The sequence below is a fragment of the Sapajus apella genome, unplaced genomic scaffold (assembly GCF_009761245.1).
Source record: "Sapajus apella isolate SASKATOON/1434 unplaced genomic scaffold, GSC_monkey_1.0 scaffold4, whole genome shotgun sequence".
Taxonomy (NCBI): domain Eukaryota; kingdom Metazoa; phylum Chordata; class Mammalia; order Primates; family Cebidae; genus Sapajus; species Sapajus apella.
The window spans coordinates 36,990,624-37,007,698 of NW_022436944.1; the positions used below are offsets into that span (position 1 = coordinate 36,990,624).

The window sequence follows — 17,075 nt, forward strand, 5'->3', positions numbered from 1 at the left end:
ACACACACACACACACACACACACACACACACACACACACACACACACACACAGAGTAGCTGGGCATGGTGGCTCATGCCTATAATCCCAGCTACTCAGGGGTCTGAGGCTGAAGAATCACTTGGGCCTGGGAAACGGAGGTTGCAGTGAGCCCAGATTGCACCACTGCATTCCAGTCTGGGCGACAGAGTGAGAACTTTAAAAAAAAGAAAACGAAGAAGAAGAAGAAATACACAGCCCAGAGATCTAGGGAAAATTGGTTGTGGGAATGCTTGAATGCAAGGCCCTTTCTTGTCATGATTGCTGAAGATGGCACACATTTCCTGGGTTTCCTCCGAATTCAGCCACACAATTTCTTGGCTGTTGATTCCAAAATTCCACAAAATGCTTTGCCAATAGCCAAATTTATTCATCTGCCTGATTCATTACGCAGTAAGTGGAGACTCTGGAGGGAGCTCTAGGTGCCCTCATTTCCTCCCCAGTCTAGGTTCTCAGTTTTCTTAGGTCAATACAGGGTACCCCCCAAAATAGGGGGGACTCAGAGGAATTACGTTCCCCTTGCCTTCCAGCAGAAACGTGAAAGCGGCAGGAAAAGCATAGTAAGATCCTTGTTCTAAATATAGACCCCACAACTCCTTACACCTATGTCAGTTACCTAAAGCCACAGATTAAAGCAGATACGAAATGGTGTGACCACCCTGGCTCTCTCCTAGACAATGGAACTGAGATGGAATTTGATGGTAGTGGAAGCACAATGTGGCTGGTATCTCTCCTCCCAGGAATCTCGCTTCTCTTAGTGTGATAGCTTCCAGCCACCCTTAAGTTCAGTCCTGATCCATTGCATGGCACAGATTTGAGACATAATTATCATGACAGGCCAGGGGGAGAAAATGTGATTGAGATATTGGCTAGGTGGGCAGCAGCTCCTGGTGCACCTGAGTGATTACCTATTTAGTTTAAAAGTATATGACCCATGTCAGTTTCCCACATCATGCTGCAGTCATATCTCCAGGCTGTCCAGAACAATTGGGCTAAAAACCAATCACCAACTGTAGCAGGAAATAAGCAAGTAAACCAAGATTTAAGACTTTGTGTTGCTTATAGATACTGCATGTTCATATACACACGTATTGACAGTCAGGTTACTTCTAGGGCTTGGAAACCTTGATTTCTCAAGCTATTCAAGTATTATGATACAAGGAGAAAGAAGAAATAGACCTGAGAGTAGGGGCCCATAAACTCTCTGACCTCATGCACAATAGCTTTTACATGGACATATAAGATTTCACTCCGGAGTGGCCCATAGTTTTCCCAAGTCTCAAAGGGATCAAGGACCCCAAAAGAAGTTAAGAGCCACAGTCCTAGAGCACTGCAGCTGAGAAAGGCCTTTGTGAGAAGTAGTTCAACCTCCCATTCTACTAATGAGGAAACTGAGGCCCAGAGAGGTATAAGAGGTATCTAAAGATTACATCGTTCATTAGCAGCAGAGCTGAGCCTAGGACCCCTCTCTCTATCTCTCAGTGCTGTCAAGAAATGTTTTTGAAGAAAGAAAAGTACTGGCATGCTCTTTAAAGTGATGGACCCCTATTCCTTATGGAAAAACATTTTGTAGAACAGTGCTGTACAATATAAATAGAACACGAGCCACACATGTAATTTAAACATTTCTAATAGTCACATTACAATAAAAAGAAACAGATGAAGTTAATTTTAATAATATATTTTAGTAAACCCAATATATCTAAAATATTATCATTTCAATATGTATTAAATGTAAAAATTATTGAGCTTTTTGCATCCTTTTTTTCCATACTAAGTATTCTCGATCCAGGGTGTATGTTACATTTGCTCCACGTCTGATTTGGATAAACCCCATTTTAGGTATGGCTGTTGGTGGCCGCCATATTGGGCAGCCCATGTGCAGACTATGTTTTCAGCCCCAGCAAGTGGATGCTTTGTGTCCCTTGTTTGATTCCACAATTCCTTGCAGGAGTCGGGTGGTATCTCCGGTGATAGATGTGATTGACTGGAAGACTTTCCAGTATTACCCCTCGAAGGAGCTGCAGCGTGGGGTGTTGGACTGGAAGCTGGATTTCTACTGGGAGCCTTTGCCGGAGCATGTGAGCAAGGCCCTCCAGTACCCCACAAGCCCCATCAGGTGAGGCCCCATTTCACACCTGCTTTGCCTTTGCCTCCTCAGGATGGACTCTGCAGCCTAGCTGCCTGGGGTCTAATCCTGCCTCCACAGCGTCCTAGTAAATCACTTAATTTATGCCGCAGTTTCCTTATCAGTAAATTGAGAGCAATCACAGTATTTACCTTAAAGGATTGTTGTGAGGACTGAATATGTGAAAAGCGCTTAGAGATGCCAACCACCCAGATGTGGATGTTGCCACCATTATATTGTTGTATTCATAAAGTTCTGCCAGGCTTCTCCAGGTAGCATCACTTAATGCCCCACTGTGGCAACCTGAGATGGAATCTTGGCCCAGCTCTCTCACCAGGTACAGTGTGAATTCCTCAGGTCCTGTCTTAGCAAATAGGAAGAAATCAACCAAATGAATGCTAAGAACCATAGGTCTCAAATATATCCAGTTGTATGGGTCACTTCTCACATGTTTGGTTTTTGGATGACTCTTCTGTTTAAGTAGATATACTAAATATCTTATGCATAACAAACCACCTCAAACTTGGTGTGAACAACAGCCTTTTATTAAGCTCATGAATTCTGTGGGGCGTGAATTTGGAAAAGATGCAGGGGGATTGGTTTTCTGCCTCCATGGTTTCTGGGGTACATAAGGATTTTAAAAGTTTCTCAACACTATAAAAGTAACGAGAGGTGAATCCAGAATTAAAACTCAGACAGCCAGGCCCTGAGACCACTGGCTTCACTGCTATGCTATATGTTAAACGCAAGGCCATGGTTCATTATTCACAACTGCAAAATCCAAAAAGCTCTAAAAACCAAGCATTTGTTTAATAATTCATTAGGCAGCAGGCCAAGTGCAATGACTCACTCCTGTAATTCTAGCACTTTGGGAGGCTGAGGCGGGCGGATCGCTTGTGGCCAGGAGTTCGAGACCAACCTGGCCATCATGGTGAAACCCTATCTTTACTAAAAATACAAAAAATATATAAAATTATCTGAGTATGGTGGCACACTCCTGTAGTCCCAGCTACTTGGGAACCTGAGGCATGAGAATCACTGGAACCCAGGAGATAGAAGTTGCAGTGAACTGAGATGGCACCACTGCACTCTAGCCTGGGCAACAGAGCAAGATTCTGTCTCAAAAAAACACAAACAAAATCATTAGGCAGCAAAAGCTGCCCTGAACTGACATGGGTGTCTGCGTCGGCCTCATTTATCCCACTTACTGCTTACAGTGAAAACATGTGTATGTTTCACCATAGAAATACTAGTATGTTTAACTACAGAGGGGCCCAGATCCCACTAGGACTGATGTGTTTCGCTTTTTAAAGTCCAAAATATTCTGCATTAAAAAACACACTGGTCCCACAGGTGTCAGAAAAGGAATGCTGAACTTGTAACATCAAAATCCAGTGAGCACTTAAAATGTGGCGTGCACAGAGCCACACCTTTTACATGACTTGCCCTTTTCATTCCCTCAAAACACAATGACGAAGCACTATTTTATCCTCAATTGGAGGTGAGGAAGCTGAGCTCAAAGACATCTATCCCACCTAAGATCTTACAAATTGGGAGTGGCGGAGTTGGAAATTATACTGAATAATCATTACAATATCAGTTTTTAGTATTCTGGTATAATGTCGAATTTTTATAATCTAAAGGCCAGTAGCTTTGTTAATGTATTACCATTTTTTTTTGTAATTAAGAAAAATCTAAACTCTTAGTCATTTAGGCTTCGAAAAATACCAAGAATTTGGTTGCTTTAAAATTTCTTCCTTCTAGATGAAGAGACCCTTTTTCAAAAACCTTCTGACTACATCTTTTGCTGTTTAAAATCCCTCTGAGGGATATTATGATCTCCATTCCCTTATTAAGGGTTTCTAGCTTCCTGTGTTTATAAATCATATATTTTCCCCCCAGGGCAGTGGGGACTTACCTGCTTCCAGGGTCCCTGGTGGATTCATCATAGAACTGGGGAGAGGATGGATGGTTATTAGGGAAACAGAAGAGGGTGAGAAAGAGAAAGGAGGAAAGCGCCTGACCACGTTGCTGTGTCAGGCCTGGCGCTGCCTCTCTTAGGGTACTTTGTTTTAACCAAGACCTTCTTCCCAAACATCTTTCCAGAGGGACTCAAGCCAGAGGGCAGGGGAGTCTCAGATGTGGTCCCTGGGCCCTCTCTAGGAGCAGTACCTGAGGACAGAGTGTAAAAGGCCCAGGCAAGCTTAGCTCTCTTTTCATCAAATACTGGGATCTCTCACATCATGGCTCTGCTCCAGTCTTGCAATTAAAAACATTGCTTTCTACCTGAGCCCAAAGCCTGTTCTCTCGGCCCCTGGCGATCCTACCTAGGAGGCCCCCGCCCCCAGCCTTGCCTGCTGTGCTCTGGCTTCTGAACTGCAGTGTTCTGCCGTCTTCTGTGTCCAGGAGCCCTGTGGTGCCTGGAGAGGTGGTGGCCATCGACAGACATTACTTCCAAAACACTGGAGCGTATGACCCTCTCATGTCGCTGCGGGGTGGCGAAAACCTCGAACTGTCTTTCAAGGTATGTCCTGGACCAAGGGAGGACACAAGCGGGATCTCTGGAGTCATATGTATGGTCACATCTCGGAGGCAGGCATTAGAAAGGTCACTGGGAAGGCATGAGGCTGTGGGAAAATTATAAAGTCATTCCCGTGTTGTGCGTGGAACCTCCCATTTCTCACAGTTTCCCATCTCTCTTGTGCTGAAGCTTGGTTTTACTCTCAGCGCCCTCATGAAATTGACCCTCAAAACCTGCTTCCAAGAATGGGGATACTCTCAGTTATTGTAACGCTGTGCAGAGATTCCAGAGGCTCTCATACATTCTCTATTCATAGCACTCTTAGATCTTAGTAATTTTTTCACAGCACCCATAGACCAAAACACATACCCAGAGTTCTGTGTATTGAGTAGTTTGGCCCAAGCACTTTAATACTTGTAGTAAGAACTTAGCACCTGTTGGGCACCACACAACTTCTTGAACTTTGGAATCGCCCTCACTTCCTGTTCCACATTGGTTTCTAGCATGATATTTGCTTTCTGATCACAGTACCCTCCAAAAACCTAACTCCCCAAAATATTCATCATCAAAAGTGCGGAGATCTAATGCTGAAAGTGTGGATCACTCAAGCTTCTATTTAAGTCCAACAGATGTCACCATGTTTCTCTCAAAAATTGAACACCAGACCCTAGGAATTTGCTGGGGCACCCTGGGACACCTTGGCACACAGTTTGGGAACTCCGGTTTTGATGTTTCCATTCAGATGTTGCTTATCTTAGGACTGTTTTTGCTTTAACCCTTATCCCCAAATGTGGAATGAAAGGCTTCCTGCCAAATGAACTCCAGCCACTTGGGAGTGGGAGAGCAGAGGGAACTTTCTTAAAACAGTGAAGACTATGTCTCAGGAAAGCTTGCTATGTCTCTACCACAAACAGCTTCTTGTGCCTTTGTAGGACACTTCATAAGCTTTTAAACATTCCCGGACAATTGGGGACCTCTTTTTCCCCAAAGTGTCCTCTGGGGAGTTGGGGTGTCTGTTAACATGCTACATCTCTCTAAGTGCTGGATCTGCATGTGTTTGAAGGGCAGCACATTCAGATAGTTGCATGGGAATGGTCCCCTTGTCCCCATTTCGGGACAACTGCCTCTATTCTCTCCACCTCGTCACTTCCAAATCGGAAAACTCTACTCCACCCTGAGGACCATAATCATCTTCACCATGTGTGCTCACGACTTCCTGTGCATTTTCCCAGTCCCTCATAGACAAGGCTCCTTATTTCCCACTGTTCTTAAAGGCGGAATGCCGAAGTGTTTATCTTCTCCTTTCACGGCAGGCCTGGCTCTGTGGTGGCTCCGTTGAAATCCTTCCGTGCTCTCGGGTGGGGCACATCTACCGAAATCAGGATGCCCACTCCCCACTCGACCAGGAGGCCACCCTGAGGAACAAGGTTCGCATTGCTGAGACCTGGTTGGGGTCATTCAAAGAAACCTTCTACAGACACAGCCCAGAGGCCTTCTCCTTGAGCAAGGTAAGGAGAGAGCCAGGTGGGGGTTTCTGTGTCCAGCACAGGGCCACCAGCAGGAGGTGGGCCAGGGAGGGCTCCCTCCTCTCCCTTGCCTGAAGGGGAAAACAGAAGATTCTAACTTGAGCTTCCCACAAGCTGCACTGTCTCAAGTGGCTTCTCCACCTGGTGAGGCTGTCCTTTGTCTCTCTGTCTTCTCCATGGGACATCACAGCTGGCCTTGGCTGAAGCTCCCTAACATCTATGGGATGACATCTATGGGATGTGATCCCTCACCTGGGGCCAGGGGAGGGGTTGACACAGAAAAGTGATGAGATAGGTCTCCAAGGCCAGGCCTCTGTTCTGAGCAAAGGGCTTAAGGCTATGAAATGGTCTATGACATGAAACAAATATGAAATATAAAAATAGAGCCCCAAAAAGCCATAGAAAAATAAAAATTTTCAACATTTAACTGAATGTCCATGAATAGCACATTATCAGTCAGTCAGCTGCTGCTCAGGCCCGTCCTTCCGGAGTGACCCATAAATGTTGTTGAATATGGGAAGTGGATTCACATTAATGCTTGCCGTACTGAAAGTGGGGGCTCCGAAGACAAGATTCCCAGGACCCACAACAGCCCTGGAGCAGCTCCCTCAAGCCCCTCAGCAGCCTACACTTCTGGGGTGTGAGTTAGGTGTGAGTTAGGTGTGAGCTAGGTGTGAGTTAGGTGTGAGTTCAGTGTGAGCTAGGTGTGAGTTAGGTGTGTTAGGTGTGAGCTAGGTGTGAGTTCAGTGTGAGCTAGGTGTGAGTTAGGTGTGTTAGGTGTGAGCTAGGTGTGAGTTCGGTGTGAGCTAGGTGTGAGTTTGTGTGCCGCAGATGAAGTCTAGGCCCTTTAAGTGGAAAGACATGCCTGAGTGCAGGGCCAGCCTGACAGAGAAGCCCCGCAGAGCAGCCCCAGCGCCTCCCCTTCTGCCCTGGTCCTCAGGGCTCTGCTTCCTCCCTATTCTACATCCAACCCCTTCCCTAAGTGGGAATAGCCTCTAGGGCCTGGGGTGTGTTGGGGCTCCTTGAATTTCAAGCTTCTTTGTTTCTTTAGCTGGGGAAAGTGTTAATAGCACTCAGAGTCCCTGGGCTCAACAGTAATTCCCAAGGTCTAGGCAGGCTAGAATCTCTCTTGGACCCTGTCGATTAGTCACACTATTACACAGAGAGGCACTGGCTCCTTTCCTGGTACAGAAGAAATGCTACTGACAGCAGCCTCCTTCGTTCCTCCAGGAAGCCACTGGGATTGAAAGGAAAACTCTCACAAAGACCCAGCTCAGTGACTAGCTAGCATCTTTGTTCTTCTTTAGTCTCCTTCTCCGTCTCCCTCTGTGGGAAGTGGAAGCATGTGTCCAATTCTAGACACCAATCTAGAAGCTATATTGTCTGATGGTTAAGCCCATGGACTCCAAGAACAAGATGGTCTGGGTTTAAGTATTGCTTATATGATCTAGAAAGTTACTTCAACACTCAGTGTTCCTGCTTCCTCGTTTGTTGAGCCTTCCTTCTGTTGTTAGGATGAACAAATATGTTAATAAATCCACAGCACTTGGAAGAGTGCCTGGCACTGAGTAAGCCCTGCTTGTGTGTTTACTATTCATGCCATCATTATCTTCATGGCTACTAATGGTCAACAAAGGTCAGCCAAGCACCTGCTCTGTGCCAGGCCCTGGGTGGGTCCTGCAGGGGACACAGAACCATACCCAAAGCTTATCAGGTTCCTGGTGGGGAAGGAGCTCCTCTGGAAGAGATAATGTTTGCAAAGGTGAGAGTGATTCATCCTAGACAGGCTCATGACAGACATCTTTTCAGGGGAGGTCACATCTAAAGAGTGGCTGAATGGGTTCAGTTCAGACATCCAGAGGAGGGGTTGGAGGAAGACTCTGGAGCCGCTGAGGGTCAGGCTAAAGAGTTTAGACTTTATTCAGTTGGCACTGGGGAGCAAGTGGCCTTCTACAGAGTTCTGTAGAGGTCCACAGAGCTTCTCCAGTTTTTTAATCTCTTGGGTTCCTTTTGGCCAAAGCATCTATTTTTCTCTCTTGGGATGTCAATTAAGTATTAGCTTTGCTTTCAGAGGCCATTTTCTTAACATTGGCACGGACTGCGTTTATAAAGAACTATTAAGGAAGTGTTAAATATTGCATAATTTTTGATGCACCAGACTAACTTTCCACCAGACAGGCTCATTAGGACACGGCATGTTGGCTGTGGCCAGCCTAATGCAACAGCATGCAAATTATTTACAGAACTCCAGCCTCCTTCCCACATTTGTTGGTGCAATTAGAAATGCTGTGAATATATACAATATATATATAGTCTCTGGGGGCGGAGCCCAGGAATCTACATTTTAAACAAGCTCCACGGGCATTAGTCAGGCAGATGCTCAGGGAATCACACTTTGAGAAGTACCTAGAGAGAATTTCAGTACGGCAGACTTACCGCATCTCCAGCTGAGGGAGAGAAAGCAGAACCAAACCAAGTGTACTTCACACAGCCTGGTGAACCCTGTGTGTTATTGTCAGATTAGAGGATCAATCTAACGGAGTTCCATCAAGTGGGAACTCTGACACAGCCAGCTTGCTTCCTCGCCCCATGCCAGGGAAGGGTTCTCTCTGTTTTTGTCTGTGTTCATTCCAACCCACCCTTGTCACTGCTCTCTTCCCTAAAAGTATCCAAGATTTGGTACTAAACTTTTGGGTACGGTTCTTTGTATCATCAATAGAGCCAAAAACATTAATTTGTCCTAGCGTTAGGGATTTGCCTTGATCTTCATCCTGGGACAATTGTATCATAAAGGAGAATCTCAAAAAGAGGGGATAGTGTAGTCCAAAAGAACGATTCATTAACCGTACCCAGAGGTGAAGAAAGATAAACTTGCCTTGCCCCAACCCCTAGCCCATGATCTCCTAACCAACTTCATCTCAATTGCCTATGGGTCAGTTCCTGCCTCCATGAAGCCCATCGTAGTTTCTCCTTACACCAACCTAGGTGCAAAGCCCCACCATTTTGCCAGCTTCTGCAGAAAAGTCATTAAAGCAAAGATATCATAGTCTCTTTTTTGTTGTTGAGACGGAGTCTTGCTCTGTCGCCCAGACTGGAGTGCAGTGGTGTAATCTCAGCTCACTGCAGCCTCTGCCTCCTGGGTTCAAGCGATTCTCCTGTCTCAGCCTCCCAAGTAGCTGGGATTACGGCACACACCATCACGCATGGTTAATTTTTTGTATTTTTAGTAGAGATGGGGTTTCACCATGTTGGGCTGGTCTTGAACTCCTGACCTCAAGTGATCCACCCGCCTCGGCCTTCCAAAGTGCTGGAGGCATGAGCCACCACACCTGGCCTATGATAGCCTTTATAGCCTGGGGATTCGAGGGGTTGTGGGAAGAGGCTGGTATCACTTACAGTCTTACTGGTTCCACAACTCTCTTAGGGAAGATCTATGCTATTCTGTCCCTTCCAAACCTTCTTCTCCCAACACATGACCCTCCCCACTGCAGCCCTGGAGAACTGTGGTCTTGGCTTCTTCCTTCTGTCCTGATCCTTCAGCTTCTTCCCAGCCACCCCATCCCCAACCATGAGAATTCTGGGCAAGACAAGCTTTCATCCTCCTGCTGTGTCTTTCTCCTCCCCAGGCTGAGAAACCAGACTGCATGGAACGCTTGCAGCTGCAAAGGAGACTGGGTTGTCGGACATTCCACTGGTTTCTGGCTAACATCTACCCTGAGCTGTACCCATCTGAACCCAGGCCCAGATTCTCTGGAAAGGCAAGATATGACCCAGGGAAGATGGGGAGGGGGGAAGGGAGAGGGAAGCTTCCCAAGACAAGAAGTAGATGTTCAGCTGTTCCGTGTCCCTGGCCAACCACCCACAGCTTAGCAGAGCCTCAGCGGCCTTGGGCCCATCCCCTGCCTTCATGACAGTCTGAGGATGGTAGCTGGGTTTTATCCCATAACCCACTCCAAAGACCCTCCTTCAGGAGGCCTGTCCCTTAGAGTCAGTAGCTTCAGTTTGACCCACCCATTGTTGTGGCCTGAACAATGCACCTTGGGCTATACTCCAGAGAATACAGGAAAGGAATGGTGTCTGACCGGGGTATCTTTACAGTGGGATTTGGAATTCACTTCTGTGTGGGTGTCCACTTTCAGCTCCACAACACTGGACTTGGGTTCTGTGCAGACTGCCAGGCAGAAGGGGACATCCTGGGCTGTCCCATGATGTTGGCTCCTTGCAATGACAGTCGGCAGCAACAGGTGGGTAGTCAGATTTCTCAGGATGGATGATAGCTCAAGAAGACTTGCAAGTGGGTGCTGTTTTTCTGGGATGCTCTGTAATTCCCTTTGAGGTATCTTCTTTCTGTGGTCGCATGTCCCTTGACTGCCATGGTCCCCCACTGTAACGACCCATCACAGCTTTGCTCACCTCACCTCCATCCATAAGCACAGACATGGGCCTTCGTCAGAAAATAAAAACATCTTAGTTGAAGGGAAATGGAGAGGCTGTTTGGCCAAACTTTTCATTTGACAGATGAGAAAACTGAGACTTAGAGTCACGAGCCCAGGGGTTGCGAACTCAGAAGCATCCAGGGTTCAGGCAGGGTTCAATTGTCCGAGGACTGAGGAAGAAGGTAATCAAATCAGGATACGGATCTAGATGCAACAGGGTCATTCCAGCTTCCAGCACCATTTGGTCATTAGGAAGGCCTCCTTATATCTTAGGAGTAATTCTTCTCTTCAAAATTTCCATCATAGAAAAACTGCCCAAGTGGTAGAAATCTTCCACTGATGCTAGCTGAGGGCAGGTAGGTCCACTTCTTTTCACAACTAGATGACAACCTAGAAAGCCTAGCCTGTTTCAGGTTGTGATGGGGATTGTTCAGTTATCACATCCCAAAGGCCCCTAATAAAAACAAACATTGAAGTATAATTTCCTGGAGATATTCACTGGAAGAATCAAAGATCCTGGGGACAAAAGACAGCATCTCTCTGAGGGTCCGTGGTGCGGGGCTGGATGACGCTGGGCTTGGCAGTGCAGGCCCTGGGGTCCTGGGGACAGGCTCTGGGCTTATAGGACATGTGGGAGGGTGATGCTCAGGATCCATCTGGCCTCCTCTGGCTCTGCCCTTTGCTAGTCTCCTGGGACATACCGATAGGCATTCACACCTGGCACAAGGGAGGCAGACATAAACATCAAGTGCTGGGTGAGGAAGCCACATGGTAGGGTGAAAACTGATCAAGCTTTGCAGTCAGACATAGCTCGGTGTGAATCTGAGCTCCTTTGTTTTCTAGCTGTGTGATCTTGGCGGGCTTTAAATCTTGGTTTCCTCATCTGCAATTAAGAATAATGTAAAGCCTTTACAGAGATTATTCCGAGTTTGAAAAAGAAGAATTAAAAAATAAAGAAACAAAACAACAATACAGCTTCCTTCATGCAAAATGAATATTAGCTTTTTTGTTCCTTTCTTTTTTAATAGTAAGAACTTTAGGATCCTGCAATATTGTAAATTAGGTAAGTTGAAAGCCCTTCCCCATAAACACCTAGATAAGATATGCTGGATAAAAAAATATAACACACCCTTTTTCATCAATAAATGAGTTTATAAGAAAGAAAGGGAAACCTCCAAGGGTCGGATAACAAGAGGTAACTGAAAGTAGAGGAATCGGGCATGGGCAAAGCTGCCCTACCAAGTGTGAGGGGATAGTTACTGTCAACCCCAGGAATCTACGGGTGTTGGCTCCATGCAAGGATAGGTGACGAGAACCCGGCTTCAGCCCATGAGAGATGAGAAGTCGGAAATGAAACTCCCATAGCAAGCCAGCTTTGACCTTCAAAGGGTAACCTGTCCTTGAAAAGTTTGACTAGAAAGACCCACCCCCTGCCATTGGAAAATGGCAAGAAGCTTGTTCCTACAGGGGCTTTAAGTAGGAAACAAATTACTCTCCCCTGAGAATTTTTAACCCTAAGCTTGCATCTAATATGGGCTTAGGTTCACATGTGTGCTAATTGTGTAGTTCGGGAATCCTCAAGCAGGACAGGCTATCTAATTGCAGGGCCCAGTGCAAGATGACAGTGTAGTCTTGAATTTGACAATTATTAAGAATTTCAAGACAGCGACAGCAGAACATTAAACCAAGTTTATTAAACCAAGAGTCCAAGAGTATTAAACCTGTCTAAGCATGAGGCCCCATGTGACCACACAGGTCACATACCCATGAAGCTGATCCTATCTGTAAGCCACAAAATTAACATAAATATGAGTTCAGGCTGCACTGACAGAAACAAACAGAAAATAGTCCCTCAAGGACACGGCTTCCAATTAATCCTCACAGGCCCTCACAGATAAAGCCCCTCTCAGAGGTTGCACAATCCAACACTGCAAAACGCTGGAGGAAACAATACCCATGAGCAAGGGCCAGCAAATACACCAAACGGCAGGAAACTTAGTTCCAGGAGCAGGCCAGGGCTCTCCAGAAAGACGCCTGGGCTTCCTCATCTGTGCTCTCAACAGTATACCAACAAAACACAGAGCACTTTTTATGGCCTCGCCTATGATACAGTACAAAGAATAACAGAGGAGCATGACAGAATATGTAAATATGAATGTGAGAACAGCCGGAATGTGGGGACTCCAGAGGCCAGGACTAGTCTAGCAGCATGTTTTTGGACTTCACCATGAGATACGGTCTTGCTGACCCCAACAGAATCTGAAGATTGCCCCTAGACCTCAGCTCTGTTGTGGATCCTTCTCATCTCCTCAACAGCGTTGGAGAGATCTCTTTCTAGCTGCGCTAACAACCATTGCTTCTGTCAGTACCTGCAGCACACCAGCAGGAAGGAGATCCACTTTGGCAGCCCACAGCACCTGTGCTTCGCTGTCAGGCAGGAGCAGGTAATTCTTCAGAACTGCACGGAGGAAGGCCTGACCATCCACCAGCAGCACTGGGACTTCCAGGAGGTGAGTAATCTGTTCAGGAAGAGCCTGGTGGTGCTGCTGGTCGGAAGGAACTGCTGGTTGGCACTGCATCCTGGCCTCTTCCAAGAGGTCAGGTGTTACAGACCTCTGCCTCTGCTTTTGAACTTAGTGGACGGGCAGTAAGTCCTCAGGGGGAGGAAAAGGCAACCCAGCAGCAAAGTTGGGCCATTGGCACCTTCAAATGTAACGATTTGTGAGCTACATGTCTCTGTGTAGCTCTGACACTGGTCATTGCAGAGAGAGGGATCCACCTCTTTTTGAAGTTCATTAGCTCAGTTCACAGGTAGGATGGTGAGGTATGTTACAGACGCGTTCAGCCACCTTGGGGGTGTGGTTTAGGAGCAATTCAAAGTTCCTCCCCCCATCAAGAAACTTCAGATGTAGATGTAGATGTAAATATATAGATATATAGATATCACTTTCTTCCTTTTAATGCAAATTCCACTGTAAGCATTTAATCATTTTAGTAAAATTTTGACCCCTATTACCTTGGGGGAAAGAAACTATAGATCCTTTCTAGAAGTTAGGGAGGAAATAGAAGCAATGTCAGTGCTTAGGGAGAGGGAACAGGTCCCATATACAGAATCGGGATGGGTAGATGACACTATCAACGCTGTGTCCACACACAGCTTTTTCTCCACTTCAAATTCTTCCTGAAATGAGCTGGGGTATTAACATACAAACAAATAAATACACATATTTTAAAAGATTCTTTTCTTCAGCTTCCACCTGGGAATAAAAAGGATAAAATGACTAAGCGGAATCCTTTGCATTGGTACTCTTAAAGCAGGCTGTGAAAGAAGAAAATCATCCAATAGAAAACTGAAGCTAAGCTCACAATAAGCACTTGAGAACAAAACACTTGGGGCTTTCGTGATCAGCTGAAGACAGGACTCAAGGGACCCACACATGCTCAAAGAAGTCTTTTTTTTTTTTTGAGACAGAGTGTCACTCTGTTAGCCAGGCTGGAGTGCTATGGTGCGATCTCAGCTCACTGCAACCTCCGCCTCCTGGGTTCAAGCTATTCTTATGCCTCAGCCTCCTGAGTAGCTGGGATTGCAGGTGTGAGCCACTGTGCCTGGCTAATTTTTGTATTTTTTGTAGAGACAGGGTTTTACCATGTTGGCCACATTGGTCTTGAACTCCTGAGCTCAGGTGACCCACCTGCCTCTGCCTCCCAAAGTGCTGGGATTGCAGGCGTGAGCCACGGTGCCTGGTCTCAAAGAAGTCTTATAAGCCAAGTTAAGGTCCTTTGTATATTATCTTAAAGGATTTTTCTAAGCAAGTCCTATTAATAAGACATGCTTTAGAAACAGCATTTAAAAATAATAAGTAAAAGATTGGGGGGTAAGATACACCCAGCTTATTTCAGGCATTAATAAATAATACTTTTAAAAGTTACTATCATTCAGCCAGAAAAAGGAATGAGGTACTATTCATGGTGGCAATGTTTACAAGAGCCAAGAAGTAAAAGCAACCCAGATGTCCATCATAGATGAAGAGATAACAAGATGTGGTATTATAGACATATTATTCAGCCTGAAAAAGGAAGAAAATCCCATCACCTGCTACAACATGGGCATATCTTGAGGACATTAAGCTGGTGAAATAAGCCAGTCACAAAAGGACAAACACTGTATAATTCCACTAATATGAGATATCTGAAATAGTCAAATTAATAGAAACAGAAACTAAAATAGTGGTTACTAGGGGCAGGCAGGGGAGGAGAAAGAGGGAATTTGTTTATTAATGAGCGTAGAGTTTCAGTTTTACAAGATGAAAAAGTCTGGGTATCTGTTTCATAACAATGTAAATATATTTAACACTAGATTAACATTCTTTTTTTTTTTTTAATGGAGTTTTGCTCTTGTTGCCCAGGCTGGAGTTCATTGGTACATTCTTGGCTCACTGCAACCTCTGCCTCCTGGGTTCAAGCGATTCCCCTGCCTTAGCCTCCTGAGTAGCTGAGATTAGAGGCACCGGCCATTATGCCCAGCTAATTTTATATTTTTAGTAGAGATGGGATTTCACCATGTTGGCCAGTCTGGTCTGGAACTCCTGATCTCAGGTGAGCCACCTGCCTTGGCCTCCCAAAGTGCTGGGATTACAAGTGTGAGCCACCTTACCAGGCCTATTAGGTAATTCTTGGATTGCTATAAAGAAATACTTGAAACTGGGTAATTTATATGCAAAGAGGTTTAATTGGCTCGGCTCATGGTTCTACAGACTGTACAGGAAGCATAGTGGCTTCTGCTTCTGGGGAGGTCTCAGAGCGCTTTTACTCACGGCAGAAGATGAAGTGGGAGCAGGCATATCACACGGTAAAAGCAGGAACAAGAGGAAGAGAGTGGGGGAGGGGGTGCCGCATGCTTTTAAATGACCAGATCCTAAGAACTCACCATCACAAAGCACCAAGCCGTGAGGAATCTGTCCCCATGATCAAACATCCCCCACCAGCCCTACCCCCAGCACTGGTGATTACAATCCAACAGGAGATTTAGGTGGGGACTAAAATCCAAACTGTATCAACTACTGAACTTTATACTTAAAAATGCCTAAGATGGTAAAAGTTTTGACATGTGTTTTTATCACAATTTTTTTTTTTTAAATCTGGGTGTAGTGGCTCACGCTTGTAATCCCAACACTTTGGGAGGCGGAGGTGGGTAGATCACGAGGTTAGGAGTTCGAGACCAGCCTGGCCAATATGGTGAAACACCATGTCGACTAAAAATACAAAAACTAGCCAGGCATGGTGGCATGCACCTGTAGTCCCAGCTACTCGGGAGGGTGAGGCAGGAGAATCACTTGAACCTGGGAGGTGGAGGTTGTAGTGAGTAGAGATCTATTGCCCACTGCACTCCAGCCTGGGCAACAGAGCAAGACTTTGTCTCAAAAAAATAAAAAATAAAAATAAATAGAGAAAGAAAGAAAAAGAAATGTGTGTGGTACAATGTGGATGAACCTTAAAAATATTACACATAGTGCCCAACACTTTGGGAGGCAGATATGGGTGGATCACTTGAGGTCAGGAGTTTGAGACCAGTCTGGCCAACATGGTGAAAACCCATCTCTATTAAAAATACAAAAAAGTGGGCATGGTGGCATGTTCCTGTAATCCCAGCTACTCGGGAGGCTGAGGCAGGAGAATCACTTGAACCTGGGAGATGGAGGTTGCAGTGAGCTGAGATTGTGCCACTGCACTCCAGCCCGGGAGACAGAGCAAAACCCTGTCTTGGGGGAAAAAATTACACAAAGTGAAAGAAGCCAATTACAAAAGGCCACATTTATATAGTTTCATTTATATGAAATGTCCAGAATAGGAAAATCCATAAATACAGAAAGTAGAGTAGTGATTAGTCACTGGGAGGATGGAAGAATGGGAGTGACTGCTGTTGGGTGGAGGGTTTCCTTTTACAGTGATGCAGATATTCTGCAATTAGATAGTAGTGAAGACTGCACAGCTTTGTGAATACTTGTGTACTTTAAAGGGGTAACATTATGATCTCTATATTAGTCTGTTCTCATACTGCTATAAAGATATACCTGAGACTGAGTAATTTATGAAGAAAAGAGGTTTAATTGACTCACAGTTCTGCAAGCTGTACAGGAAGCATGGCTGGGTAGGCCTCAGGAAACTTACAATCATGGCAGAAGGGGAAGAGGAAGAAAGCCCCATTTTCACATGGCGGAGCAGGGGAGAGAGAATGAAGGAGGAGGTGCTACACACTTTCAAACAACCAGATCTTGTGAGAACTCTGATAAGAACAGCCAGGGGGATGTCTGCCTTCATGATTCAATCACCTCCCGCCAGGCCCCTCCTCCAATGCTGGGAATTACAATTCAACATGAGATTTGGGTAGAGACACAGAGCCAAACCATACCAATCTCAAAAATTAA

At 45.6% G+C, this 17,075-nt stretch overlaps 1 protein-coding gene across 2 annotated transcripts in view; it reads left to right on the forward strand.

Moving 5' to 3' along the window:
* The window catches only part of GALNT15 (polypeptide N-acetylgalactosaminyltransferase 15), a 48,768-nt gene that overhangs the window by 27,672 nt on the left and 4,021 nt on the right, over positions 1 to 17,075 (forward strand). The window contains exons 4-10 of one of the 2 annotated variants that reach the window (XM_032267201.1): positions 1,991 to 2,158; positions 4,574 to 4,691; positions 6,002 to 6,196; positions 9,841 to 9,972; positions 10,354 to 10,458; positions 13,017 to 13,160; positions 15,519 to 15,525. In XM_032267201.1, coding sequence (XP_032123092.1) covers positions 1,991 to 2,158; positions 4,574 to 4,691; positions 6,002 to 6,196; positions 9,841 to 9,972; positions 10,354 to 10,458; positions 13,017 to 13,160; positions 15,519 to 15,525 — 869 coding nt within the window. The remainder of the gene's footprint in view (positions 1 to 1,990; positions 2,159 to 4,573; positions 4,692 to 6,001; positions 6,197 to 9,840; positions 9,973 to 10,353; positions 10,459 to 13,016; positions 13,161 to 15,518; positions 15,526 to 17,075) is intronic. The other variant, XM_032267194.1, reaches the window with a different exon arrangement.